Source organism: Puma concolor, chromosome B4, assembly GCF_028749965.1.
Source record: "Puma concolor isolate L17-30 chromosome B4, mPumCon1.1.hap2, whole genome shotgun sequence".
NCBI lineage: Eukaryota > Metazoa > Chordata > Mammalia > Carnivora > Felidae > Puma > Puma concolor.
This window is the reverse complement of record NC_141673.1, coordinates 43,375,195-43,402,812: the sequence shown is the minus strand read 5'-3', so window position 1 is coordinate 43,402,812 and position 27,618 is coordinate 43,375,195. Positions and strand designations below refer to the sequence as shown.

General features: G+C 34.9%; 2 protein-coding genes across 6 annotated transcripts in view; one reads left to right on the top strand and one right to left on the bottom strand.

Moving 5' to 3' along the window:
• The window catches only part of GLIPR1L1 (GLIPR1 like 1), a 36,746-nt gene extending 13,817 nt beyond the window's left edge, over positions 1 to 22,929 (top strand). The window contains exons 2-6 of the mRNA XM_025926992.2: positions 4,361 to 4,606; positions 8,071 to 8,171; positions 17,401 to 17,489; positions 22,661 to 22,687; positions 22,776 to 22,929. Coding sequence (XP_025782777.2) covers positions 4,361 to 4,606; positions 8,071 to 8,171; positions 17,401 to 17,489; positions 22,661 to 22,687; positions 22,776 to 22,867 — 555 coding nt within the window. The 3' untranslated portion in view covers positions 22,868 to 22,929. The remainder of the gene's footprint in view (positions 1 to 4,360; positions 4,607 to 8,070; positions 8,172 to 17,400; positions 17,490 to 22,660; positions 22,688 to 22,775) is intronic.
• The window catches only part of CAPS2 (calcyphosine 2), a 114,298-nt gene that overhangs the window by 75,711 nt on the left and 10,969 nt on the right, over positions 1 to 27,618 (bottom strand). The gene's annotated exons all lie outside the window — the stretch shown is intronic.

Below are 27,618 nucleotides of genomic sequence, written 5' to 3'. Positions count from 1 at the left end.
GACTCTTGATCTTGGGGTCATGAGTTTGAGCCCCATGTTGGGTGTAGAGATTACTTAAAAAAAAACTTACTGGATGGGCTCAACAGTTGAATGAAAATGACAAAAGAAAAAAAATCAGTAAACTTGAAGATAGAACAATAGAAATTACAAAATCTGAACAACAGAGAGAAAATGGACCAAAGGGAAAAAGTGAACAGATAGGGATCTATAAAGCAAGAACAAAATATCTATGTGTGTCATTGGAGTCTCAAAAGGAATAGAGAAAGATAGGGAGGGGGAGAAAAAAACATCTTAAGAAATAATGGCTGAGAACTTCCAAAATTTGGGTACAAACATGGACATAAATCTGAGTGAGGCCCAAATGTGATGAACTCAAAGAAGTTCATGCCAAGATACATCATAATCAAATTTTAGAAAATTTAAGACAAGGAAAAATGTTTAAAGCAGTGGGAAAAAAGCAATGCATTACCTAATGGAAAACAACAATTTCAAGGTCATCAAACTTCTAATCCAAATCCATGGAGGCCCAAAGGAAGTGGCACAACATTTTCAATTTCAATTTCAATTTCAAAGAATAGTCAACCAAGAATCCTACCCAGAGGGAGAATATACTTCAGGAATGAAGGTGAAATTAAAACACTCTCAGATTCAGGAGAACTAAGATAATTTGTTATAAGCAGACCCACTCTAAAAGAATAGCTAAGGAAATTCTTCAAACACTAAGATAATGATGAAACAAGACTCTTGGACCATCAGGAGTGAAGAAAAAAGCAAAAAGTAAAAGTATGGGTAAATATAAGAAACTGTTTTTCCTTAATGTTTTCTAAATTATGTTAGACAGTTGAAGCAAAAATTATAATATTGTTTGATATGGTTCTTAAGGCATTTAGAAAAAATATTTAAGACAGTTATAGTATTGGTGGACTGAGTGGTGAAGGAACCTAAATGGAAGTAATATTTCTATACTTCACTCAAACTGGTAAAATGCTGACACCAGTAGTTTGTGACGAGTTACATAAGTTATGTAATATCTAAAGCAACCTCTAAAAATTACATATATATATATATATATATATATATATATATATATATACACACACACACACATACTAAAAAGAAGTATGTATAAATCAAAGTGGAATTCTAAAAAATGTTCAAATAGTTCACAAGAAGGCAGGAAAAGTGAAACAAGTGAATGAAAAACAATGGGACCAAATAAAAAATAAACAATAAAATAGTAAACTTATGCTTTAACTTATCAATAAGTTCATTAAATGTAAAATAGTCCAAATACATCAACTAAAAAACAGATTATCAGAATGGGTTTTTAAAAATGTGAGCCAACAATATGCTATAACCAAGAAAGTCACTTCAAATATAATGATTTGGATAGGTGGAAAGCAAAAGGTTAGAGAAAGACATGTCATATAAATAATAATCAAAAGAAAGCATGAGTGACTTGTTAGGGGCGCCTGGGTGGCTTAGTTGGTTAAGAGTCCGACTTAGGTTCAGGTCATGATCTCAAGGTCCCTGAGTTCCAGCCCTGCCTTGGGCTCTGTGCTGACAGCTCAGAGCCTGGAGCCTGCTTCAGATTCTGTGTCTCTTTTTCTCTCTGCCCCTCCCCTCTCTCTGTGCACGCACACGCTCTCTCTCTTTCTCTCTCTCAGAAATAAATAAACATTTAAAAATTTTTGTAAAAAAAGAAAGTAGGAGTCGCTTTATTAATATCAGATAAAGTAGAGTTCAGAGCAAAGAAAATTACCAGAGAACAACATTACATAATGATACAACAATCAATCCATTAAAGAATTTTTAATTAAAGTTTTATATGCCCTAAAAAACAGACCTTTAGAATATAGGAAGGAAAACTGATACAACTTGAAAATAGAAAAGTTCCCAATTATATTTGGAAATCTCAACACTCTTCTCTCAACAGGCAGACAGAAAATCAGCAAGAATGTAGAAGAACCTAATACCATTAACCAACTAGGATCTAATTGACATTTACAGAAGAACACTCCACTTAACAACTAAATAATATACATTCTTAAGCAGTGCCTTGGAACATTAACCACAATTGGCCATATTCTGAGCCATAAAATGAAAATAACAAATTCAGGACAATTGAAATTATATAGAGTATGTATGTAGATTTATGATGCCTTGATATCTGGTTCAGTAAGTCCTCTAGCTTTGTTCTACTTTTTAAAGACTGTCTTAGCTGGGAATGCAAGCTGGTGAAGCCACTCTGGAAAACAGTATGGAGGTTCCTCAAAAAACTAAAAATAGAACTACCCTGCGACCCAGCAATTGCACTACTAGGCATTTATCCACAAGATACATGTGTGCTGTTTCAAAGGGACACATGCACTCCCATGTTTATAGCAGCACTATCAACAATAGTCAAAGTATGGAAAGAGCCCAAATGTCCATCGATGGATGGATGGATAAAGAAGATGTGGTATATCTATACAATGGTGTATTACTCAGCAATCAAAAAGAATGAAATCTTACCATTTGCAATTACGTGGATAGAACTGGAAGGTATTATGCTAAGTGAAATTAGTCAGTCAGAGGAAGACAAAAATCAGGTGACTTCACTCATATGAGGACTTTAAGAGACAAAACAGATGAACATAAGGGAAGGGAAACAAAAATAATATAAAAACAGGGAGGGGGACAAAACAGAAGAGACTCATAAATATGGAGAACAAACTGAGGGTTACTGGAGGGGTTGGGGGAGGAGGGATGGGCTAAATGGGTAAGGGACACTAAGGAATCTACTCCTGAAATCATTGTTGCACTCACTATATGCTAACTAATTTGGATGTAAATTTTAAAAAATAAAAAATTAAATTAAAAAAATACTGTCTTGGGGCGACTGGGTGGTGCAGTCGATTAAGTGTCCGACTTCAGCCAGGTCACGATCTCGCGGTCCGTGAGTTCGAGCCCCGCGTCAGGCTCTGGGCTGATGGCTCAGAGCCTGGAGCCTGTTTCCGATTCTGTGTCTCCCTCTCTCTCTGCTCCTCCCCCGTTCATGCTCTGTCTCTCTCTGTCCCAAAATAAATAAATAAACGTTGAAAAAAAAATTTTAAAAAAAATACTGTCTTTATTCAAAGACTTACTTTGAATTTTGAAATCAATTTCCACCAAAAAAGAAAAAGTTATGTGGATTTTCTTTAGAAATGATTTAAATTACAATATCCAATCCTCTCTAATATTAACTGTCCCAGTTCATAAACATTTTATATCTATTCATTTAGTTAAGTCTTTACAAATTTATCTTAGTGATATTTTGTAGTTTTTCAGTGTACAGATTTTTTATGTCATTTATTGGATATATTTTTATATATTTGTTATCTTTGAAGCTATTTGTTTCTAAAGTATATATGGAAATACAATTTTGTGTATTTTCCTAGCATTTGGAACTGATAATTTCACTTTTTTCATACAGTATTGTTGGTGCATTCACTTAAATTTTCTATGTAACCCAGTCTTGTTATGTATGAATAATAATAGATTCCAATAATGATACATTTCATATCTTTTTATTATGTATTTATAGCTCACATATTTTATTATACCACCTAACCCCCTTATTATTTTGTTTTATTATTTTTTTTTAATTTAATGTTTATTTATCTTGAGAGAGAGAGAGCAGGGGAGGGGCAGAGAGAAAGAGAAAGAGAATCCCAAGCAGGCTCCACACTGTCAGTTCAGAGCCTGATGAAGGGCTTGATGTCAGGAACTTCGAAATCATGACCTGAACTGAAATCAATAGCTGATTGTTCAATTGATTGAGCCACCCAGGTGTCCTGTCCCCTGTATTATTTTAAATAAAAATAATGAGACATCTTGTTACATTCCCAATTTGGGAGGAAAGCTTTCAATATCTTACCATTATATCTTGATGCCCATGGAAGAGTTTTTTGTTTGTTTTTGGTTTTGGTAGATATTCTTAATCAAATTAAAAACATTTTATTCCTAGCATTCTAAGAGGCATTTTCTCTTTTTAACTATGAATGGGTATTCATCTTTCACTTATGATATATTTTCATGACCTGAATTACTAAACCAAGAATTCTTGGCTTATTTAAATCACATTCAACTATATTTGTTGAGTGCCTCTACTGTACCAGGCCATCTGCGAGGTATTGGAAATACAAAGATAAACTGTCATAGAATGGGTACTAAATGTTTCTGAAGCAGAACTAAAAATAATGACTAACTACAAACATAATACAAAAAAAATCTATTTTTTATTAAAATAAATTTTTAAAAAGTTGAATTGATTACAATCATTAGAATAACTTTAATCCAAGCAAACATGCACAATTGAATTTAAATTCTTATCTTTCAGACTTGGGATGATGGTTTAGCGCAGGTTGCTAAAGTGTGGGCAAACAAGTGCAAGTTCAAACACAACTCCTGTTTATCAAAATCCTATGGATGTCATCCGACTTTTCAATATGTTGGAGAAAATATCTGGCTAGGCGGATTCAGCATATTTTCACCAAGATTGGCTGTTATTGCTTGGTTTAATGAAACTGCATTTTATGATTATAATGCCCTATCATGTTCCAAAGTTTGTGGCCATTACACACAGGTAAATATTTGATATTTTATTGATTAGTTCTTCTTTATGCACATTTCGATCAAAAGACAACTTTTTGAGCATTTTCTTTTAAGTGTCTTTTGAGTATCTAAAAAATACACCTTTATTTGAAAGCTATTTATACTGGGAACAGAATTCTATGTACTGATTTTTTTGTGTATTTGTTTGTTTTGTTTTTCTGAGTTTAAAAATCTTAAAAAGTGAGACTGTCATCTCACTTGCATTGTTTCCAACTAGAAATCTACTATAATCTTTTATTTATTCCTTCGTACTTAATGTGTCTTTTTGCTCTGACTGCCTTTAAACCGTTTCCCATTATTACAGGTCTCCAGCAGTTTCATAATAATGCACTGCAGTTTTCTTCATGCTTTTTGTGCTGCCGTTTACTAAGCTTCTGGGGACTGTAGGTCTATGGTTTAAATCAAATTTTGAAAAATGTTTGCCATTATTTCTTCAAATATTTACCATTCTCACTTGTTCCTCCCTTCAGAGTTGTTACCCATGTAGAAGACCACTTAAAGTTTTTCCATGGTTGACTGATGTTTTCTTCTCTCTTGATTATTTCCCCTCTATGATTAATTTCAGAGAGTCCTATTGCTATACCTGAAGTTCACTATTTTTTCCTCTTTAAATATCATCAATGACTGTATCTAGTATGTTTAATCTTTCATCTAGCTTTTTAATCACATGGGATACAGTTATAGTCACTATTTTAATGTTTTCCCTCCTAATTTACCATCCATGTTAGTTCTGTGTTAGTTTAAATGGATTGATTTTTCCTCTTCGTATGGGTCAAATTTTCCTGCTTCTTACCCCACTGGAGAAATTTTATTATATTTTCAACTTTGTAAATTTTGCCTTTTTGGATGCTGCATTTATTTATATAACTATAAATATTCTTGAACTGTCTTCTGGGATAGTTACATCATCTGAAAATTGGTTCCTGTAAGGCAAGACTCTTATGCAGATTCTACCCAATGCCCCAGAAATTGATATTTTCCAGTGTGGCTAGTAGAAATAGGCTCCCTTCCTAGCCCTGTTTAAGTCTTAGCATTCTTTCCTCTAGTTTTTATAGGTAGTTCTTTCCTGGACCTAGGGTAGTTTCTTCACATGCATGCTGATTAATGCTTTGCTGAATTGATGGTGAGGACTCCTTGTAGATCGCTATAGTTGTGTCACTGTATGATTTTTACCACCCCGGTGCTATGTTCCTGCCTCCTTGGTCTCCCCACATTTTCAGCTCTGCCTCTGAATCAGCTGAATTCAGCTGTGTGAATCCATCAAGCTTCTCCTGGTTTCCCACACCTCAACCCCCCACCTCCCCAGCCATGACCTGGAAACTCACAGCAATAATCTGGAACAATTGTACAGCCTGAATCTTTTCCTCTCAAACCACGGTGGGCATTGATGTTAGTTGCCTGATGTTAGTACCTTGAAAACATTATTTCCTGTTATTTTTCCAAGTATTCTGGTTGTTTCAGTGGGAATTTTTGGTGAGAAGTAGAGGTCACTTTTAAGCTAAGCTAATCCTGAAAATGGCACTGAGCTCCTATGAAGCCTCATTTGAGTGACAGAAAGGGCTAACTGTCTTCTCCAAACTTACTCATCTGTATAAGATGTATACAATGACTCAAAGCAAGTCATTTTTATCAGAGAAGCACTGAACAAAGAGGTTAGAAGCTTCCATGCTCCCCCTCTATTCACCCTTTGCCCAATAACAGGACACTATAAGTCTGGACACTCTTCTCAGGATAGATGTTGTCTGCAAAGAATATAGTTTGGCTACTGCTGGGAAAATTGAAAGAATAGAATCCAAATGTCAGGTGTACTGATAACAAGCAGAATGCAATATCCCTAATATGGCATCAAGACCAAGTTACAACCTTTATATAATCCTTTGACTCTCTCTCTTTTGTTTCCAGAAAAAAGGAACCTTTTCCCAAATAACCCTCCTCCCCTAGCATTGCTGCATCAGAATTGGAAGTTCACTCCTCACGGGCTAATTTACACATACGCTTAGGTAATTAGGAATGGGTGCATTCTTCCTATTGGTTCAACAACTATATCTTGCTTATGTTCTAAACAAAATAAGCCAAAAATTTTTTGCATTTACCATTGCAGATATTCATACTGAAGTTACAACCAGTGTTTGCATTGTCACATCTAGTCCCTTTAATGAAAGCAATACATTTTAAACCTACACATAGTCAATATTTACTTTTACCATTCCCAAAGCCAAAACAGAATCACAACTTAGATACATTAAACAAACAGAATTTTATGGAGTTGTCATTTATTCGTGAACCAAATTTTTAGACATGGTTTCCTAAAATATATACATGCTTGCAGTTGTATAGCTTATTAACTTTTTGAAACATTCAAAAGGAAAAGGATCTCTTTTGGATCTAGCTTAATTTCATTTTATTAAGTAGGAAACTAGAATTTATCTGTCAGAATTTATCTGTCAGTCTCTAAAGCCACAGAGATGGTTAGAAGCAAAACTCATTTCTTAATTCTCAGTTCACTGTCCTTTTTATTACCCTTTGCTTTTTCTCGGGCAACCAAAGAGGCATTAAAATATATTTTGCAAAACTGTTGATTCTGGCTATACCTATGCCATGGGAAATAGTGACTAACACATCAGTTTATAAAATATGTTAATAAATTTTGTTAACCGAATTATAAAATAAATGAATTCAGAAAATTCATTTATGTTGCAAAATCTATTTTAACTTTCCTTGGAGGATTTTGCTTTTCAAATGGAGGAAATCAGTATTCTCCCTTAATTCATTCAGGAAATAGAGAAAAATTCCCTTCTATCATTGTCACAAAGAAATAGTAATCTGCTTCACTTTTTTTCTCTTTCTCCCCATGTCTGGTTTTCCATAGGAGTCTTCTTCTTTTTGAGTAACTTTGCTATTCTTTGCAACTAGACAAAAATAAAGATTCACCATATCTGTGTCAGGCATCTTTCTTCAGTAAACTCATTATGTCCTTAATCTCTATCCCTGTCTGTCTCTTGTGACTTAACAAAGGTAAGAATATGGTTAAGACCACAAAATTTGAAATGTGATCATAAATGAAGTAGAATATTTCTGATAAAAAGAAAGAAAATTTCATTATTGCTTTCCCTTATATTATGATTTTAATATCATTTGTATGATATGCCCATGGAGAAAATTTAAATATATTTCATAAGTCATCTAAAAAATATAACTGTTTATGTTATATTCTCCCTTTGATTTATGAGAATTAACAGTGAGGAAAAACTAGTTAGCCCTCAGGAGAGCAGACTTAACAAAATAGTTGTTTAATAGTAAAAATTAAAGAAAAAAACACAATAAATAGCGTGCATTCATTTTTGATAGCATGATAAAGATTAGACCTGTTCTCATAATGCATTGTTTCCATAAAGTTGTTTTACATATTTTATTTTAAAATTCCTTTCCTTATAGGTAGTTTGGGCCAATTCATATAAAGTCGGTTGTGCAATTACAATGTGTCCTACACTTGGGAACCATGAAACTGCCATATATGTATGCAACTATGGACCTGCGTAAGTTATTTTGCTATTCAAAATATTTTAAATTAAAATACATGTTAAGAATTGTTTCCAAAATAGAACCTTATACTAAAGAGACAAGTATATTTTTGGTAAGTGAAGTCTCGTGCTCGCTTCGGCAGCACATATACTAAAATTGATAAGTGAAGTCTCTCTCTATAACACCACTCAAAAGAAATACATTAAAATAGAAGGTGGTGAGAGAATATTACCTTATGTAAAAAAATTATACTTGTCATGAAATAATTAAACTTGAGAGTGAACATTATGGAAACTTTAAAGTTTAAAAAAAAAAAGATAACAAAATACATTGTCACAGTAATATCTAAATATTTGGAACACAAAATAGGGTGGCAGAGGCTTATCTAGTGTAACATACTGGGGATGAGTAAATGATTGAGAATGACAGTGAAAAGCATATTTTTCTAGGAAAAGAATATCATAATTTTTAATTGCCTTGCTGATAACTTTATATCTAATGGAAATAGAACATTAGCCTAAGGGGAATCCCAAACAATGAAATTCTGGAACTCTGATCCCAATACATAGAAACATGAAAGAAGATAAAAATCAGTTAGTAGTTCAACTCTTTTAACAAACAAAATTTTAAAACCAAAATGTACAAAAAAAATGAACACGCAGGCAAAGAATAAATATATATAATTTGCAAAACCAATCTGATATGTGCAAAAATTGCTATGGAGAGGTACAAAATGTGTACATCTCTTTCTGTATTTTCTATGGTTCTCTCTCAGTTAAAAATAAAAACAAGAATGACAAATACACACCCTTAAAACTTGGGGCAGAGTACAATTTTTATAAATACCAGAGAAATTGCAGAACCACTGAATGCTTATTTATTACCATCCAAAATAGAATACACAGAGAAAAAAAGAATCCAAAAAAGATAAAAAGAGCATCAGTTATCTGTGAGATAAGTTTAGGGAGAAATCGTTTCCTGAAGGACACAGGGACAGAAAAATATTTGAAGAAATATGGCCCCAAACTTTCCAAGCTTAAGGAAAATTATAAACTCACTGACCCAAGAAGGCTAACAAATCCCAAATCTGCAGAAAGAAAACTACACCAACTCACCTTAAAATAAAAAATTTCAAAACCACTAATAAGAGAACATTTTAAAAGCAACCAGACAACTAAGACATGTTACCTACAGAGGAAAAGATAAGGATGATAGATTTTTCAGTGGAAATAATGTCAGAGACAGAACAGCAATATCTTTAAATACTGGAAGAAAAAAAAACTGTCCACTGAAAATTTTATATCTTTTGAAAATCTTTCAAAATTAACAAACCATTGGAAATGGTAACCACATGGGTAATATATAGGATGTTTTTCTTATTATTTAACTCTCTTTCAAAGATAATTATTTAATTAAAGATAACAGCAGTATATTGTGAGAGTTACAACTACACAAAATTAAAATATGTGAGAACTGTAGCACAAAGGTTAAAAGAGAAAAATGGAAGTATATTAAGGTTCTTCTACTGTACATTAAGTGCAATAATTTAACTTGACTGTGTTAAGTAGAAGATACATATTATAAACCCTAAAGTAACTACTTGGATAATAAAACAAACAGCTATAGCAAAGACACCAGCAAAGCATGTAAAATTAGATTTCAAAATATTCAATTAATACAAAGAAAGGCAGAAAAAGAGGAAAAGGGAACAACAAACAGATGAGACAAACAGAATAAATAAAATGATAGCTTCAACCTAACTTGAATCAATAATCACATCAAATGTAAATGGTATACCCAAAGTAAAAGGAGGAGATTGCAAGATTGGATAAGAACTCAAGAACCAATTATATTCTGCCCGCAGGAGCACATTTTATTTCTTTTAAGATTTTACTTTTAAGTAATCTTTACACCCAATGTGGGGTTCTAACTCAGAACCCTGAGATCTAGAGTTACATGCTCCACTGACTGACACAGCCAGGCACCCCTCTGAAAGCACACTTTAAATATAAAGGCAGAGGGGCGCCTGGGTGGCGCAGTCGGTTAAGCGTCCGACTTCAGCCAGGTCACGATCTCGCGGTCCGTGAGTTCGAGCCCCGCGTCAGGCTCTGGGCTGATGGCTCAGAGCCTGGAGCCTGTTTCTGATTCTGTGTCTCCCTCTCTCTCTGCCCCTCCCCCGTTCATGCTCTGTCTCTCTCTGTCCCCCAAAAAATAAATAAACGTTGAAAAAAAATTTAAAAAAAAAAATAAAAAAAAAAATAAATAAATATAAAGGCAGAAATAACAAGAAATCAACCACAAGAAAAAGTCTGTAAAGAACATAAATATACAGAGGTTAAATAATATCTTACTAAACAACAAATGAGTCAAATAAGAAATCAAAGGGGAAATACAAAAAATACATGGAGACAAATGAAAATGAAAACACAACAGTCCAAAACCTTTGGGATGCAGCAAAAGCTGCTCTAAGAGAGACATAATAATACAAACCTACTGCAAGAAGCAAGAAAAATCTCAAATAAATAACCTAACCTTTACTTAAAGGAGCTCAAAAAGAAAAGAAACAGGGGCACATGGGTAGCTCAGTTGGTTAAGCATCTGATTCATAATTTCTGCTCAGGTCATGATCCCAGGGTTGTGTGATTAAGCCCCGCATCAGGCTCTGTGCTGAGTTTGGAGCCTGCTTGGGACTCTCTCCCTCTCTCTCTCTGCCCCTCCCCTACTCACACTCTCTATTTCTCTCTCAAAATAAATAAATAAACATTTAAAAAAGAAAAAGAAAAAACCCCAAAACATCAGAAGGAAAGATATAATAAAGATTAGAGCAGAAATACACAAAATAGAAACTAAAAAAAAAGGAAAGAAAGAAAAAAAGAATGAAAGAAAGAAAGACACACAATAGAACAAATCTATGAAACTAGAATCTGGTTCTTTGAAAAGATAACCAAAATTGATAAACCTTTAGTTGGACTCATTGAGAAAAAAAAAAAAGAGAGAGGGAGTACTCAAATAAAATCATAAATGAAAGAGAATAAATAACAAATGATACCATAGAAATATAAAAAATTCTAAGAGAATATTATGAAAAATTATATAACAACAAATTGGACAACCTAGAAGAAATGAATAAATTCCTAGAAACATATAACTTACAAAAACTGAATCAGGAAGAAATAGAAAATTTGATCAGATTGATTATCAGCAATGAAATTGAATCAGTAATCAAAAAGCTCCCCAAAAAACAAAAGTTCAGAACCAGATGACTTCACAGGTGAATTCTACAAAACATTTAAAGAAGTAATTCTTTGTCTTCTCAAACTATTCCAAAAAATAGAAAAAGGAAAATTTTAAAATTCATTCAATGAGGCTATTACCTTGATAGAAAAACCAGATAAAGACATCACAAAAAAAGAGTACTGTAGGACAATATCTCTGATGAACACAGATGCAAAAATTCTCAACAAAATATTAGCAAACCAAACCCAACAATACATTTAAAAATCATTCACCATGATCAAGTGAGATTTATTCCTGGGATGCAAAGGTGGTTCAATATTCACAAATCAATTAACATGATATATCACATCAATAAGAGAAAGGATGAAAAACATATGATCATTTCAATAAATGCAGAAAAAACATTTGACAAATTACAACATCCATTCATGATAAAAAACCCTCAACAAAGTAGGTTTAGAGGGAACAGATGCCAACATAACAAAGGCCATATATGAAAAACCCACAGCTAATACCATACTCAATGGTAAAAAATGGAGAGTTTTCCCCCTAAGATCAGAAACAAGACAAGAATGTCCACTCTCACCACTTTTATTCAACACAGACACAGCAACCAGGAAGAAAAAGAAATAAAAGGCATCCAAATTGGTAAGGAAGAAGTAAAACTTTCATTATTTGCATATGTCATGATATTATATATAGAAAACCCTAAACTCCACCAAAAAAACTACTAGGACTGATAAATGAATTCAGTAAGGTTGCAGGATACAAAATCAATGTAGAGAAATTCATTGCATTTCTATACACTAATAATAAAGTAGCAGAAAGAGAGATTAAGAAAACAATCCAATTTACAGTTTCACCAAAAATAATGAAATATCTAGGAATAAATTTAACCAAGGAGGTGAAAGACTATAAAACATTGATGAAAGAAATCGAAGACAACAGAAATAAATGGAAAGATATTCCATGCTCATGAATTGGAAGAACAAGTATTGTTAAAAATGTCTATACTACCCAAAGCATCTATAGGTTTAATGCAATCCCTATCAAAATACCAATAGCATTTTTCACAAAAGTAGAACAAATAATGCTAAAGTTTGTACAGAACCACAGAAGATATCAAATAGTCAAAGCAATCTTGAAAAAGAATAAAAATGGAAGTATCACAATCCTAGATTTCAAGATCTACTACAAACCTATAATAATCAAAACAGCATGGTACTGACACAAAAACAGACACAAAGATCAATAGAAGAGAATAGGGAGCCCCAAAAGAAACCCATGATTATACGGTCGATTAATCTTTGACAAAGAAGGCAAGAATATGCAATGGAAAAAAGACAGTCCCTTCAACAAATGGTGCTGAGAAAGCTGGACAGCTGCATGCAAAAAAAAAAAAAAAAAAAAAATTACACTGGACCACTTTCTTACACCATATACAAAAATAAACTTAAAATGGATTAAGGACCTAAATGTGAGACATGAAACCATTAAAATCCTATAAGAGAACATAGGCAGTAATTTTTCTGACATTGGTCATAGCAACATTTTTCTAGATATGTCTCCCAAAGCAAGGGAAACAAAAGTAAAAATAAACTATTGGAACTATATCAAAATAAAATGCTTCAGCTCAGTTAAGGAACTAATCAACAAAACTAAAAGACAACTTACTGAATGGGAGAAAGATATTTGGAAATGACATATCTGATAAAGGATTAGTATCCAAAATGTATACAGAACTTATACAAGTCAACACACACACACAAACAAACAATCCAATTAAAAGTGGGTCAAACAGGGGCACCTGAGTGGCTCAGTAAGTTAAGCATCCAACTTCAGGTCAGGTCATAATCTCATAGTTTGTGAGTTCTAGAGTTCTAGCCCCATATCAGGCTCTCTGCTGTCAGCACAGAGCCCACTTCAGATCCTCTGTCCCCCTACCCACTGCCCCTCCCCTGCTTGTGTGTGCATTTGCACTCACTCTCTTATTCTCAAAAATAAATAAACATTAACAAAAATAAAAATGGGTCAAAGACATGAATAGACATTTCTCCAAAGAAGACATACACATGTCCAACAGACATATGAAAAGATGCTCAACATCACTTATCATCAGGGAAATGCAAATCAAAACCACAATGAGGTATCACCTCACACCTGTCAGAATGGCTAATATAACAAACTAATGAAACAACAAGTATTGGTGAGGATGTGAAGAAAAAGGAACCCTCATGCACTGTTGGTGAGAATGCAAACTGCTATAGCTACTGTGGAAAACAGAACTACCATATGATCCAGTAATTCCACTACTGGGTATTTATCCAAAGAACATGTAAACAGTAATTCAAAAATATATATGTACCCCTATGTTTATTGCAGCATTATTTACAATAGCGAAATTATGGAAGCAACCCAGCTGTCCATCAATTGATGAATGGATAAAGAAGCCATATATATATAATGGAATATTACTCAGCCATAAAAAAGAATAAAATCTTGCCACTTGCAAGAACATGGATGGATTTAGACAGTATAATGCTAAGTGAAATAAGTCATCCAGAGAAAGAAAAATATCATATGATTTCACATTTATGGAATCTAAGAAAGAAAACAAAGAAAAAAAGGGACAAACCAAAAAAACAGATTCTTAACAACAGAGAACATACTAATGGTTACCAGAGGGGAAGTAGGTGGAGGAATGGGAATAGGAAGGAATTAAAAGAGTACACTTTTCATGATGAACACTGAGTAATGTGTAGAATTGTTGAATCACTATATTATACATCTGAAATTAATATAACCCTGCATGTTGACTATACCTGGAATTTAAATAAATAAATAAATAAATAAATAAATAAATAAATATACATACATACATAAATACAATTAAAATAAATCAAAAAACAAACAAAAATAGATTAAAAGTACAAGAATGGAAAAAGGTTTACTATGCTAATATTAGGTAAAAGAAAGCAGCAGCATCTATACTAATAACAGATAATGTGGATTATAGAGCAAAGAATAATACCAAAAATAAAGAAGGTCGTTTCAAAATGACAGTAGGGTTAATCAAGAAGCAACCTGAATGAAATGGAAAAGTTCCTCCAGGAACACAAACTGCAAAGGATAAATGAAATCAAGGAAAACCACAGAGCAGTATCTCTTATGAACATAGGTACAAAATTATAAACAAAATTTAGCATTCGAATCCAACAATATAGTAAAAGCATAATACACCTTGTCCAAATAGAATTTATTCCAGGAATATAGGGGTGATGTAGCGTTCTAAATACATCCATCACTGTAATTCACCATAGAAATCAACCTAAAAATAAAGATCACATGATCATCTCAACAGATTGAGAAAAAGCCAAACATTCATTCCTGATAAAAGCTCTCAGCAAGCTGGAAACAGAAGGGAACTTCCTAAACCTAATAAAGGGCATCTGTGAAAAACCTATATATAATATTATACCAATAGTAAAACACTTTTCCACAAAGTACCAAAGAGTAAATATGTTAGGCTTTGCATGCCATATACATTCTGTTACCTTCATCTTTGTTTTTATTTTGTTTTAAAAAGTCCATTAAGAATTAAAAAAAAAAAAAAAAAACAATTCTTTGCTTGTGGACTACACAAAAGCAGGCCAGATTTGGCCTATGTGTCATACTTTGCTGACTTCTGGTCTATAGGTCTATATAAAAAAAATCTAATGGAATCTATGAAAATTCTTCTAAAACTATTAAGTAAATTTAGCAATTTTTCAGGATATAAGATCAATATACAAAAACTCAATTACATGTCCATATACTAGCAATAAACAATCATAAATTGAATTAAAATAACTACCATTTATAACGGCATCAAAAATATAAATTATCTAGGGATAAATCTGGCAGAAGATACAAAAGACCTATACACTGAAAACTACACAATATTCATGACAGGGATATCTGGGTGGCTCAGTTGGTTAAGTGTCCCACTTGATTTCAGCTCGGGTCATGATCTCACCATTCGTAGGATTGGCTCCCCCACTGGGCTTTGCACTGAGAGCACAGAGCCTGCTTGTAATTCTCTCTTCCCACTCCCCTGGTTGTGCAATGTGCGTGTGCTCTCTCTCAAAATTAAAAAATAAACATTTAAAAAAATACATTCATGACAGAAATTAACAAAGAAACAATGGGAGAGATTATACCTTATTAATGGATTAAAAGACTCCATACTGTCAAGATGCGATTTTCACTGAATTGACCTATAAATTCAGTACAATCCCAATAAAAATTCCAGATTTTTATTGTAGAAACTGACAGATTGATCATAAAATTTTTATGGAAATGAAAAGGACTTAGAATAGCCAAATCAATGCTGAAAAAAATTGTAGAGCTAACATTATGTTTTCCAGAATTATTAAAGCTAGAATAATCACAACATTGTGATATTAATGTAAAATTAAATAGATCAGTGGAACAGAATGTAGAGTTCAGAAATAAACCCCATACATGGTTGTTCACATATGTTCAACTAATTTTCCAAAAATGCACAAAGACAATGCAATGTAAAAAAGATTTTTAAACAAATGGTTCTGGAACAGTTTATCATCCATATATAACAAACAAAAATAAACTTAGATCTACAAAACACACAACCTATAATAATGAACTCAAAACGGATCATAGACTTAAATGTTCCAACCCAAAACTGTTGGAAGAAAACACAGATGAAGCCTTTGTGACCTTAAGATAGCCCCCAATTTTTTTTAGCTATCACATCAAAACCATGATCCATAAAAGAACAAATTGATAAGTTGGGTTTAATTAACATTTAAAATTAATGTTTTTCAAAGACACTGGTAAGAAAATGAAAAAACATGCCTCAGGGAGAAAATGTTTGTAAAGCATCTATAATAAAGGTCTTATATTGAGAATATGCAATGAACTCTCACAATTCAATATTAGGAAAACTTAAAATTTAAATTTTTTTTAAATGGACAAAAGATTAACAGGGAAGAAATGCAGATGGCAAATAAGCACAAGAAAAAATTCTCAACATCATTAATCATTAGGGAAACTCACATTAAAACTACAATGAATACCACTACACAATTAGAATGGCTAAGGACTGGCCAATCCAAATCCAGACAAGGAAGTAAAGCAATTAGAATTCTCAAGACTGCTGGTAAAGATATAGTGTTACAACTACTTTGTAAAACCTGTGTGGTAGTTACATAAAAAGTTAAATATGCACCTAGCACATGATCTATTCATTTCACTTCTAGGTATTTATCCAAGGAAATGTAGGTCCACATAAAGACTTGTAGAAGAATGTTCAAAGTGTGCACAGTAACTTTATTTGTAATAGTCAAAATCTGTAATAACCCAAATGTCCATCAACAGATGAATAAATAAATTGCAGCATATTCTTTAATGGAATACTACTACTCATGTTATTAATGTTTTTCTTTGTGTACTCTAGGTACATAATACTTTTCAAAGTCTTCCACAGATACAGAGATGGGTGTGGGGTGGAGAAGAGGTTTCTTAAATGTAACAATTTACCTTACTGAAAAGCAGGCATAATAGTTGCAAATCTTTTTGGTACCTCATCAAACTGAATTACGTAAGAACCAGTGTATTGTATATAAAGCATGTTTCCACTTGCAATTTAAATTGTATTTATTCCATTTATAAAATCAAGAGATAGTCACAGTGTTTACTACAAAAACTTTGTGGCTATCCCATGCATAATTATATTGGATTCACACCTAATTTGTATTCTATAGAATATTCAAGAATATAACTGTTGTGTGGATTAGGGACATCTGTAAAGAACAGTTCTAATGGTTTCATTTTACAAAATAAAGGAGCATAAACTTGGGACAAAAATTGTTATTTTTCCTTTTAAACATTCATGAGTGAGTGACCAAAACAACGTGCATAAATTCATGCACAAATTTAGAGAAATTAATAGCCCTTTGGCTAACCAATGATTCTCTTTTTTTACAGAGGAAATTTTCCAAATAGGCCCCCTTACATTAGAGGAGTATCCTGCTCTTTGTGTGCAAAAGAAGAAACCTGTGAAAACAAGCTCTGCCGTAAGCAAAAAGGAAAAAAAAATTCACTTTATTCTGAGAGCAAAGTTTCCATGAATTAATTGTATTTTAAAATTTGGATCCTCAAGTGTATAGAGAATTTTTTTTTTTATTTTTTTTTCAACGTTTATTTATTTTTGGGACAGAGAGAGACAGAGCGTGAACGGGGGAGGGGCAGAGAGAGAGGGAGACACAGAATCGGAAACAGGCTCCAGGCTCTGAGCCATCAGCCCAGAGCCTGACTCGGGGCTCGAACTCACGGACCGCGAGATCGGGACCTGGCTGAAGTCGGACGCTTAACCGACTGCGCCACCCAGGCGCCCCATAGAGAATTATTGACAAGATTTGATTGCTGCTATATGATGATATAAATCATTCGTCATATTATGTTTAAATTTTTTTAATGTTTATTTTTGAGAGAGTGAGAGAAAGAGAGACAGCATGAGTGGGGGAGGGTCAGAGAGAGAGGGAGACACAGAATCCAAAGCAGGCTCCAGGCTCTGAGCTGTCAGCACAGAGCCCGATGCGGGACTTGAAACCACTAGCTGTGAGATAATGAGCTGAGCTGAAGTCAGAAGCTCAACCTAGTGAGCCACCCAGGCGTCCCATGAACTAATTATCATATTTAAATTCAGATGATCCCTCCTTTCTTCACTGATCATTTTTCCTTTCAAGCTAAAGGACAGAAAGGAGTAAGGTATAAGTATGATCCAGTTTGCTACTATACTCAAAATAACTATTCGTTGAGGTATATTTGTATTTGCTTCTAATCACCTCATTTTATTAGTTATTGTTAAAATAGTGGCTCATTCAGAAGTAATGCATTAACCGATGTCCAAATGAATTGCAATTTAAAGCTACTATGTTTATCTTCCATTATCAGCCTTTTGGTTCTCACAACAGAGATTTTTTTAAGGATAAGTGCCTATATTCTGGATTGAAAAAGAATTTTGAGTGAAACAGGGGAAGAGAGATGACCTGAAAATTGTGAGGAGGAGGGGGATTAGGAAGGAGAGGAGTAGGAAGAGAAGATTTGGTGCCACAAAAGAAGACACAAAAAGAATGCATATTAAATGATTCATTTATATAAAGTTCAAAAATTAGCCAAACTAACCTACCTTTGGCATTTGGAGTCAGGATATAGTTACCTTTAGAGAGGAAAGAGGAGTTAGTTGAGTAGAAGAGGATGCAAGAATGACTTTCTACACCTATGCTATGGTGATCTACATCTGTTCACTTTGTAATAATTTATCAATCTTTCCATTTATGAGGTACGCATACTTCCATATTCATATTATACTTCAGTTAAACAATGAGTCGGAAGTATGGCCCCTCTAATTTTAAATTTCATTCAAAGCAGTTTAAAACATAAATTGATTATATATCTCCTATTTGAAAATTAATATTTTTTAATTAAAAGGGCATAAAAATAACAATGATATGTATCGCTTTTCTTTTTCAAATTTCATTTAAATTCAAGTTAGTTAATGTATTGTGTAATAATGGTTTCAGGAGTAGTATTTAGTGATTCATCCATTACATATTTAACACCCAGTGTTCTTCCCAACAAGTGCCCTCCTCAATGCCCATCACCCATTTATCCCACCTCCCACTCAACACCCGGCCAGCAAGCCTCAGTTTGTTCTTTGTATTTAAGAGTCTCTTATGGTTTGCTTCCCTCTCTCTTTTTATCTTATTTTCCCTTCCCTTCCCCTATGTGCATCTGTTTTGTTTCTTAAGTTCCACATATGAGTGAAATCATATGATATTTACCTTTCTGTGACTGACTTTTTTCACTTAGCATAATACATTCCAGTTCCATCCATGTTGTTGCAAATGGCAAGATTTCATTCTTTTTGATCCCTGAGTAATATTCCATTATATATGTGTATATAAATATATATATGTATATATATGTATATACGTATACATATATGTGTGTATGTATGTGTGTGTGTGTATATATATATATATATATATACATATATATATATATACACACACATATATATATGTATATACATATACCACATCTTCTTTATCCATTCATCAGTAGATGGACATTTGGACTCTTTCCATAATTTGGCACTTTCTCTCTCTTTTTTTTTCTTACTTCTCCTTCCTGTCCAGTATCTAGGCCACTGTTATTTCTCACCTGAACTAGTAGTTTCCAACTTCTCCTCTTCTCCAAATTGTTTTACAGAAAATCGGGATCAAATCACTTTTTTTAAATTTTTTTTTAATGTTTATTTATTTTTGAGACAGAGGGAGACAGAACATGAGTTGGGGAGGGGCATAGAAAGAGGGAGACACAGAATCTGAAACAGGCTCTGGGCTCTGAGCTGTCAGCACAGAGTCCGATGTGGGGCTCGAACCCACGAACCGTGAGATCATGATCTGAGCTGAAGTTGGATGCTTAACCGACTGAGGCACCCAGGCGCCCCCAAATCACTTTTCTTAAAATTCCTCAATTTCTTCTTACTCCAATTAGAGAAAAATATGACTGTCTTCCAAGATCAACAAGCCCAGGCATGATCGTTCTGGCTCTTCCTTTTCTCCCCTACCATTTTTTGTTATCCTCCCTTTGAAACACTAAGCTCCGTGAACACCACCCTCAAATACTCCATCCTCTTTCTGAAATCTCCAGCATCTGGATCACCTGTGGTTCTGTTTCTAGTTCCAAGATTGCTTTGTTTTCTCTTGGTTTTGGTAATATACTCTGTTTGTTGGTGTGGTGAATTGTCTTTAAAGATGGCCAATAATGATTCCTCCCCTCCTTATACATATGCCACTCCTCCCAAAAAAGTGGAGACTATTTCTCCTCCCCTTGAATAAGGCCTTGATGTTGTGCCAGTTCTGGGCCTACCCTTTAGAGGAGACTTGGCAACTTAGGTTTTTGTTCTGATGGACGCTCCCAGCATTTCCAGAAATTCGTCCTCTCCTGCTGGAGAGGTCACACTGAGAAAAGCCTTGGAAGAGGACAGGTCATCTTTCTGTTTCAACCCCGGTTGCACTCCAGCTATAGGCAGCTATGTCTTTGAGTCCCGATGACATTATATGGAGCAGAATAATTGCCTGCCAGAGCCAACCAATCCAGATAATTGTAAGAAATAATAACAAATTGTTATTGTTTTAAGCTCTTTAATTCGGGAAGTTTGCTTCACAGCAGTACATTACAAAAACACTTGGTGTACGCCTATTAAGTTTCTTTTAAACATCTAACAAAATGTGTAAAACAAAAATGTAGAGTTCTCCTTTTCCTCTGCTGAACAGAAAGAGTCGGGGTTGTTCACCTTAATCCAAACACAACTTAGTCAATGCTGGCTTAGAATTCATGTAAGGGTTTGGCCCTGTTCTAAGAGTGTAGACTTCTAGGACTTTCCACTGAGACACTGGTGTGTTCAATGTTGCCTTTTCCTAATGGGTTCTGAATTCCAATGCTTATTGCTTTAGCACTCTGAAATTACTGAAAAATCTGCTTTGCTTTCCAGAGAATTTCACCCTAGGATTTTAGCCTCCTGCCCCTCATAGCTTCCAAATTAAACAAATAGTTTGAGTACAAAATGGCCATCTCTTTGGCTCATTTCCTCTCCTCCACCTTTACCTTTCACCTGGATCTTGAACTACTCAATTTTCCAATTTTCTCTCTCTAGTCTTACAAGACTAACAAAAGCTCTGCTGGTTCTATTTCCCAAACATCAACCTCTGCCTGGGCAAAGCCCAGATTTTTAGTTCTATACCTATGCCTCAAATGAACAAATGGCTCCAGAGAAAAAAACGGCTTTCATAACACCAGCCCATCTCTCCGTGGATCTACAGCTCTAAAATCTTGACCTTCCAGTCTTTGTTGCTTTAGGAAATCTCTGAGGCTCTTAAACACTTTCTTGTTGTACTTTATCTGGATTTTCTAGTTGTGCTTAATAAGGACTTTTGTCTGTCATACATTTCTACATCCCAAGATTCCAGCAGTTATTAACAATGGGTCTCCAAGAGAGCACCACACAGCTTCAAAGTCTATGTTAATATTTGCTGCCTGGTAGGAGGTGTTTTCCCAACTTGTTTCTTTTCTAAATTATTCAGAAATTACTTGGCTCTTCTTGGACCTCTGCTCTTGCAAATTAATGTTAGGATAAGCTTATCAATTCCACAGAAGACCTTGAAATTTTGGTTGGAATTACATTGAATCTATAGATAAATTGGGAAAGAATTAACATCTTTGCTCTGGTTTCCACTTGTTTAAAGCCTATGATTTTTGATTTGTGCCTTTTCTCTTTTATGTTGATCAGTGTTTATATAAACTCAATTTTTAGTTTTGCTGACTTCCTTTTTGAGAGACGGGAGGAGATATAGCATAAGGGCTAAATGTATAGGTCTTAGAGTTAGATGGCTTAACTCAGAAGGTGAGTGATTTGTCCCCAAGTTAAAGAAGTTCTCAATAAACTTTGGCTACTATTATAGTTAAGGCCTCATTATTTTCTATCATTTGACCTAGTTTGTGTTTTTCATAGCACTAATCACTCTCTGCAATGATAAATTTTATTCATTTTTATTTATTTATTTTAAAATTGATGATAGATTTTTCTCCCCTTACTTTTCTGTAAGGAAACTTTATTTTTTCCTGATAACTATTTATACCCAAAGCCTATAATTATGTTTGATACATAGTAGACACTGAAAAAGTGAATGAATGAATAAAAAATAAACAAATGAATTCCTAAAAAATGCAGGATCTTGTTAAAGACAGGGAAAAGAAAAAAATGATGAGGAAAGACATAGAGCAAATTTTGGAACAAGAACCACACCAGAAAGGAATGAAATATTTAATGGAGGGCTCTGGGTACTAAAAAGTCAACATGAAAGAATTACATTCTTTTTCAGGGAATAAAGGCCATGGCAGAGTGCCACAAGTAAAGTTAACTCCTTTATATAGTTTTGTTGAGTTTAGGCTTTTTTGCCTTCAACATGAGAGCTGCTCTAGAAATATCTGTTGACATGACTGCTGGCAGGGATACCATATAGATTTTTAACCACTGTGGGATTGGGGGAGGAAGCTTTCATTTTCTTAAGTTAAACTAAGTTTAAAGCTAAACTAAGTTTCCTAAGTTTATTATCTTATTTAAAAGGCCAGAAAAGCAAGCGAATGTCTTTAATTCTCTAATATTTTTCTATCTTAGGTAATAAAGAACTTGATAAGCCTGAAAGTACGTATCAAACTATTTCAATATTGATTCAATTACTTCCTCCCCTTGAAACTAAATGGAGCTTTTAACTGTTGTGTTTTATTGACAGAATATCCAAATTGGAGTCCACAAGGGAAGGCACCTCAGCAGATATCATGTAATTCATTGTGCCTAGTTTCTGTTCTTCTGAGACTATTTTAATCATCATTTACATACAAGAAAAATTCTCAGACATGACAATAAACGAATAGTTTATGGCTAAATGTAACTCTCATCAGTTTAATTCTTTTTTTTTTTTTTTTTTAATTTTTTTTTTCAACGTTTATTTATTTTTGGGACAGAGAGAGACAGAGCATGAACGGGCGAGGGGCAGAGAGAGAGGGAGACACAGAATCGGAAACAGGCTCCAGGCTCTGAGCCATCAGCCCAGAGCCCGACGCGGGGCTCGAACTCACGGACCGCGAGATCGTGACCTGGCTGAAGTCGCACGCTTAACCGACTGCGCCACCCAGGCGCCCCTCATCAGTTTAATTCTTAAAATTTCTACACTTTTGTCTGTTATCTGAGTTTAATGTCTGATTTTAACAAAAGCGTATTGTAGTATAGAAGGGTTACAATAAAAAAAAAATTTTTTTTTTTTAAAATTATGCTGAGTGAAATAAGTCACTCAGAGAAGGACAGATATATGTTTCACTTATATGTGGATCTTGAGAAACTTAACAGAAGACTATGGGGAAGCGAAGGGAAAAAAATGGATACAAACAGAGAGTGAGGGAGGCAAACCACAAGCGACTATTAAATACAAAGAACAAATTAAGGGTGGATGGGGGGTGGGGAAGAGGGAAAATGGGTGATGGGCATTGAGGAGGGCACTTGTTGGGATGAGCACTGGATGTTGTATGTAAGCCAATGTGACAACCAATTATATTCAGAAAACAAAAAATAAAAATAAAAAATAAAAATTACAATTTTACATTGGACCAAAAAAGTTCCATTCTCTAATTTTCTAGATTGTCATTTTAGTTACAGTAGACTTAAAGAACATTTCAGATATTAGATATTTTCCTCATACACCAGTAGTTTTCTTTAAGAATACCATGAACATTATTCAGAAACAAAATGTTATTAAAGAAAGTATCAGATAGTGTATAATGTCATATTATGGGCATAATCAATAGTTAGGGAAATGGATGAGAACAGATTAAACTAAAAGGGAAATTGATTAAATTTTAAGCCCTTAGAGATTTTATTTTAAAATGTGTCCTGTATAAAATAATATACCTTTTTAAATCTATACAACTGTAGTATACAGTTAACAACACTTCTACAAACCAAAGAATTAATCAATTGCAGCATTTCTTTTGTCTGAAGACAAAAAAAAAATTATTCAATTAATTCGGTTTTACAAATCAGTTATGTTGAATTGTTCACTCCTGTGGACTAAACTATCTAGATCTTTTTCTTCTCAGCTAAAGCAACCACTGACTTTCCTCAGCTATAGGTATTAAAAACCATTTTGAAATGTATTTTTAACATGACTAATAGTTGTTTATATTGCCAAATACCTAAGAATCTCCATATAGCTGGATGATTGTTGCTATTCTTTAAAAAAATAAAGCAAAGTGATCTTATATTTCAAATCTGTTTGTATTAGTCAGGGTTCTCCAGAAAAACAGAACCAACAGGGAAGACAGAGACAGGGACAGAGACCAAGAGAGAGGGGAGGTTTTAAGAAATTGGCTTACACAATTGGGGTAGCTAGCAATTCTGAAATCTGTAGGACAAGCTGGCAGGGCAAGTAAGAGTTGCTGTTGCAGTCTTGAGCCTGAAGTCTGGGAAATTAGGCAGATTTCTATGTTACAATCTAAAAGCAGAATTCATTCTTTTGGAAATCTCAGTCTTTGCTCTAAAGGCCTTCAACTGATTGGATACAGCCCACTCGCATTATGGAGGGTAATCTGCTTTACTTAAAGCCAACTGATTGTAAAGTTATTCACATCTAAAAAATACCTTTATAAAAATAGCTAGACTAGTGTTTCACCAAACACTTGCCACCATAGTCTAACCACACTGGCACATAAAATTATCCATCACACTGCTATTTGACATCATGTGTTTGAAAATAAATTATCAAATAAAAAAATGAATTATCATTATCTTTTTAGTAAACTATTAAATGAATCATTATCTTTTTAGTAAACTATTGCTGTTTGTTTAACTATTGCATTGTTAAGATTCAAATCCATAATTAATTAACTTGCAGTTTGAAATACACTAAAGGTAAACTGACACACATACACTTAACTATCTGTTGTATTATTATTATGTTGCCTCCATGGATTTTTTAAACGTTTATTTATTTTGAGAAAGAGATAAAGAGTAAGCAGGGGAAGAGCAGAGAGAGAGAGGAAGAGAGAGAATCCCAAGCAGGCTCTGTGCTAACAGCACAGATCCCATGAACCATGAGATCATGGCCTAAGCCATTATCAAGAGTCAGGTGCTTAACCAACTGAGCCACCCAGGCGCCCCCCTCATGGATTTTTTTAATTGAACTTTCTTATAAATAATTAAAACTATCCTCTGATTTTTAATATAATCACCTCCTTACTTCTGCAGACACCTTATTCATCCAAAATCTTGTTTCCTTAAATCAGATTAACTTAAATTCTACAGAACACATAAAAAAATGAATTTTTATAGAATCATATTCACTGATTTTGAAGAAATATTTGTCAGAACATTAAGTTGGCTCTGCTATAGGAACTTGTAAGTAGTGGGATATCTCAGAAAAGGGGGTCTCTATTGGCAGAGTTCTCTATCTACATTGAGGCTGGGTAAATGGAGTACACACTGTCTTACTTAGTGGGGCTTTCCTTCATTGGCAAGAAGAAAAAATTCTTGGTCAAGGAATTGTTTCTTCTATTCCTTATGATCACAACCACAGACTCTTCATAGGGTATCTTGGGAGGCCTGACATCACAGCAGTTCTTTTACTCTGAGCAGGATCTTTTGTGACCTTAAATAACCCTCCTATTTCACTCAGTTTGCAACTACAAGACAAACTCCTCTGGGTTTGGCCTTTTCAAATTACTGAAGGCAGTTAACTTAGGATTTAAACAGTGTATTTTTTTCTGGGGATCCTCTTGTTCTACTAGGCTATGTTTGATTTTAAACAAATTTGGCTAATCACTTAGAGGTAAAGTGATCACACTCATCAGTCTTAGTTGGGCCAGGTTTATTCCATCCTTACCCCTTGGAAACAATCATGAACAAATGGTTTAAACAGTAGTCTCTATAGTTTTTTGATTATGCATCCTTCTGAGTAAAAAAAAAAAAAAAAAAAAAAAAAAAATATATATATATATATATATATATATATATTTATATTTATATTTGCCTAAGACTGAGGAGTTCTCCAGGACAGAAAAACACACTAAACCCAGGGAATTCCCTAACAAACCAGGAAGTTGGCAACCCTAAACTTGAATCAAAGTAAAAATGTATTGGGGAGCCTGGGTGGCTCAGTTTGTGGAGCATCCAACTCTTGATCTCAGGGTCATGAGTTCAAGCTGCACATTGGGCATGGAGCCTACTTTAAAAAAAAAGTATATATGTATCATTTAATTACATGCATCATATGTATTTTTATAATGAAGCAATATATATCTTAAAATACACAATAATTGAACCTGAAAAGGATGACATAATAATGAATTAAAAATTAATGCTAAAGAGGGGTGCCAGGGTGGCTCAGTCAGTTGAGCGACCAACTTCAGCTCAGTTCATGATCTCGCAGTTTGTGAGTTAGAGCCCCATGTAGGCCTCTGTGCTGACAGCTAGGAGCTGGAGCCTGCTTCAGATTCTGTGTCTCCCTCTCTTCCTCGTGCTCTGTCTCTCTTTTGTCTCTCAAAAATGAATAAATGTTGGATTCTGGGAAGATGGCGGCATAGGAGGATGCTGGGCTCACCGCACACGTCCTGCTGATCACTTAGATTCCACCTACACCTGCCTAAATAACCCAGAAAACCGCCAGAGGATTAGCAGAATGGAGTCTCCAGAGCCAAGCGCAGACGAGAGGCCCACGGAAGAGGGTAGGAAGGACAGAGAGGCGGTGCACGCTACACTGACTGGCGGGAGGGAGCTGGGGCAGAGGGGCGGCCCACCAGCCAGGCAGAGCCCCCGAGTCTGGCTTGCAAAAGCGGAGGGGCCGGACAGAGTGTGTTCCGACAGCAAGCGGGACTTGACATCTGGAAGGTTATAAGCTAACAGCTCTGCTCCGAGAACAGGACGGCTGGAGGACAACAGGAGGGGGAGTTGTTGAGCCCCGGACGACAGTGTGCAGCTTGGCGGAGAACAAAGGCTCTCGCCAGCGCCATCTCCCTCACCCATCCCCCAGCCAAAATCCCAAAGGGAACCAGTTCCTGCCAGGGAACTTGCTTGCACCGCGCAAACACCCAACACTGTGCTTCTGCAGATCCATCCCTCCGGCGGGTCTGACTCCCTCCCGGTGCCACAGGGCCCCTCCCTAAGCGGATCTCCGAAGGAAAAGCGAGCTGAATCTGCCCCTCCTGCCCCTGTTCACCCTGCCGATACACCCGGCTAATACGCCAGATCCCCAGCACCACAAGCCTGGCAGTGCGCAAGTAGCCCAGATAGGCCACGCCATCCCATAGTGAATCCCGCCCCAGGAGAGGGGAAGAGAAGGCACACACCAGTCTGACTGTGGCCCCAGCAGTGGGCTGGGGGCAGACATCAGGTCTGACTGCAGCCTCCCCTACCAACGCAAGTTATTCAAGACAGCACAGGGGAAGTGCCCCGCAATCCCACACCACACCAGGGACTATCCAAAATGACGAAATGGAAGAATTCCCCTCAGAAACGTCCAGGAAATAACAACAGCTAATGAAATGATCAAAAATGATTTAAACGATATAACAGAAAGTGAATTTAGA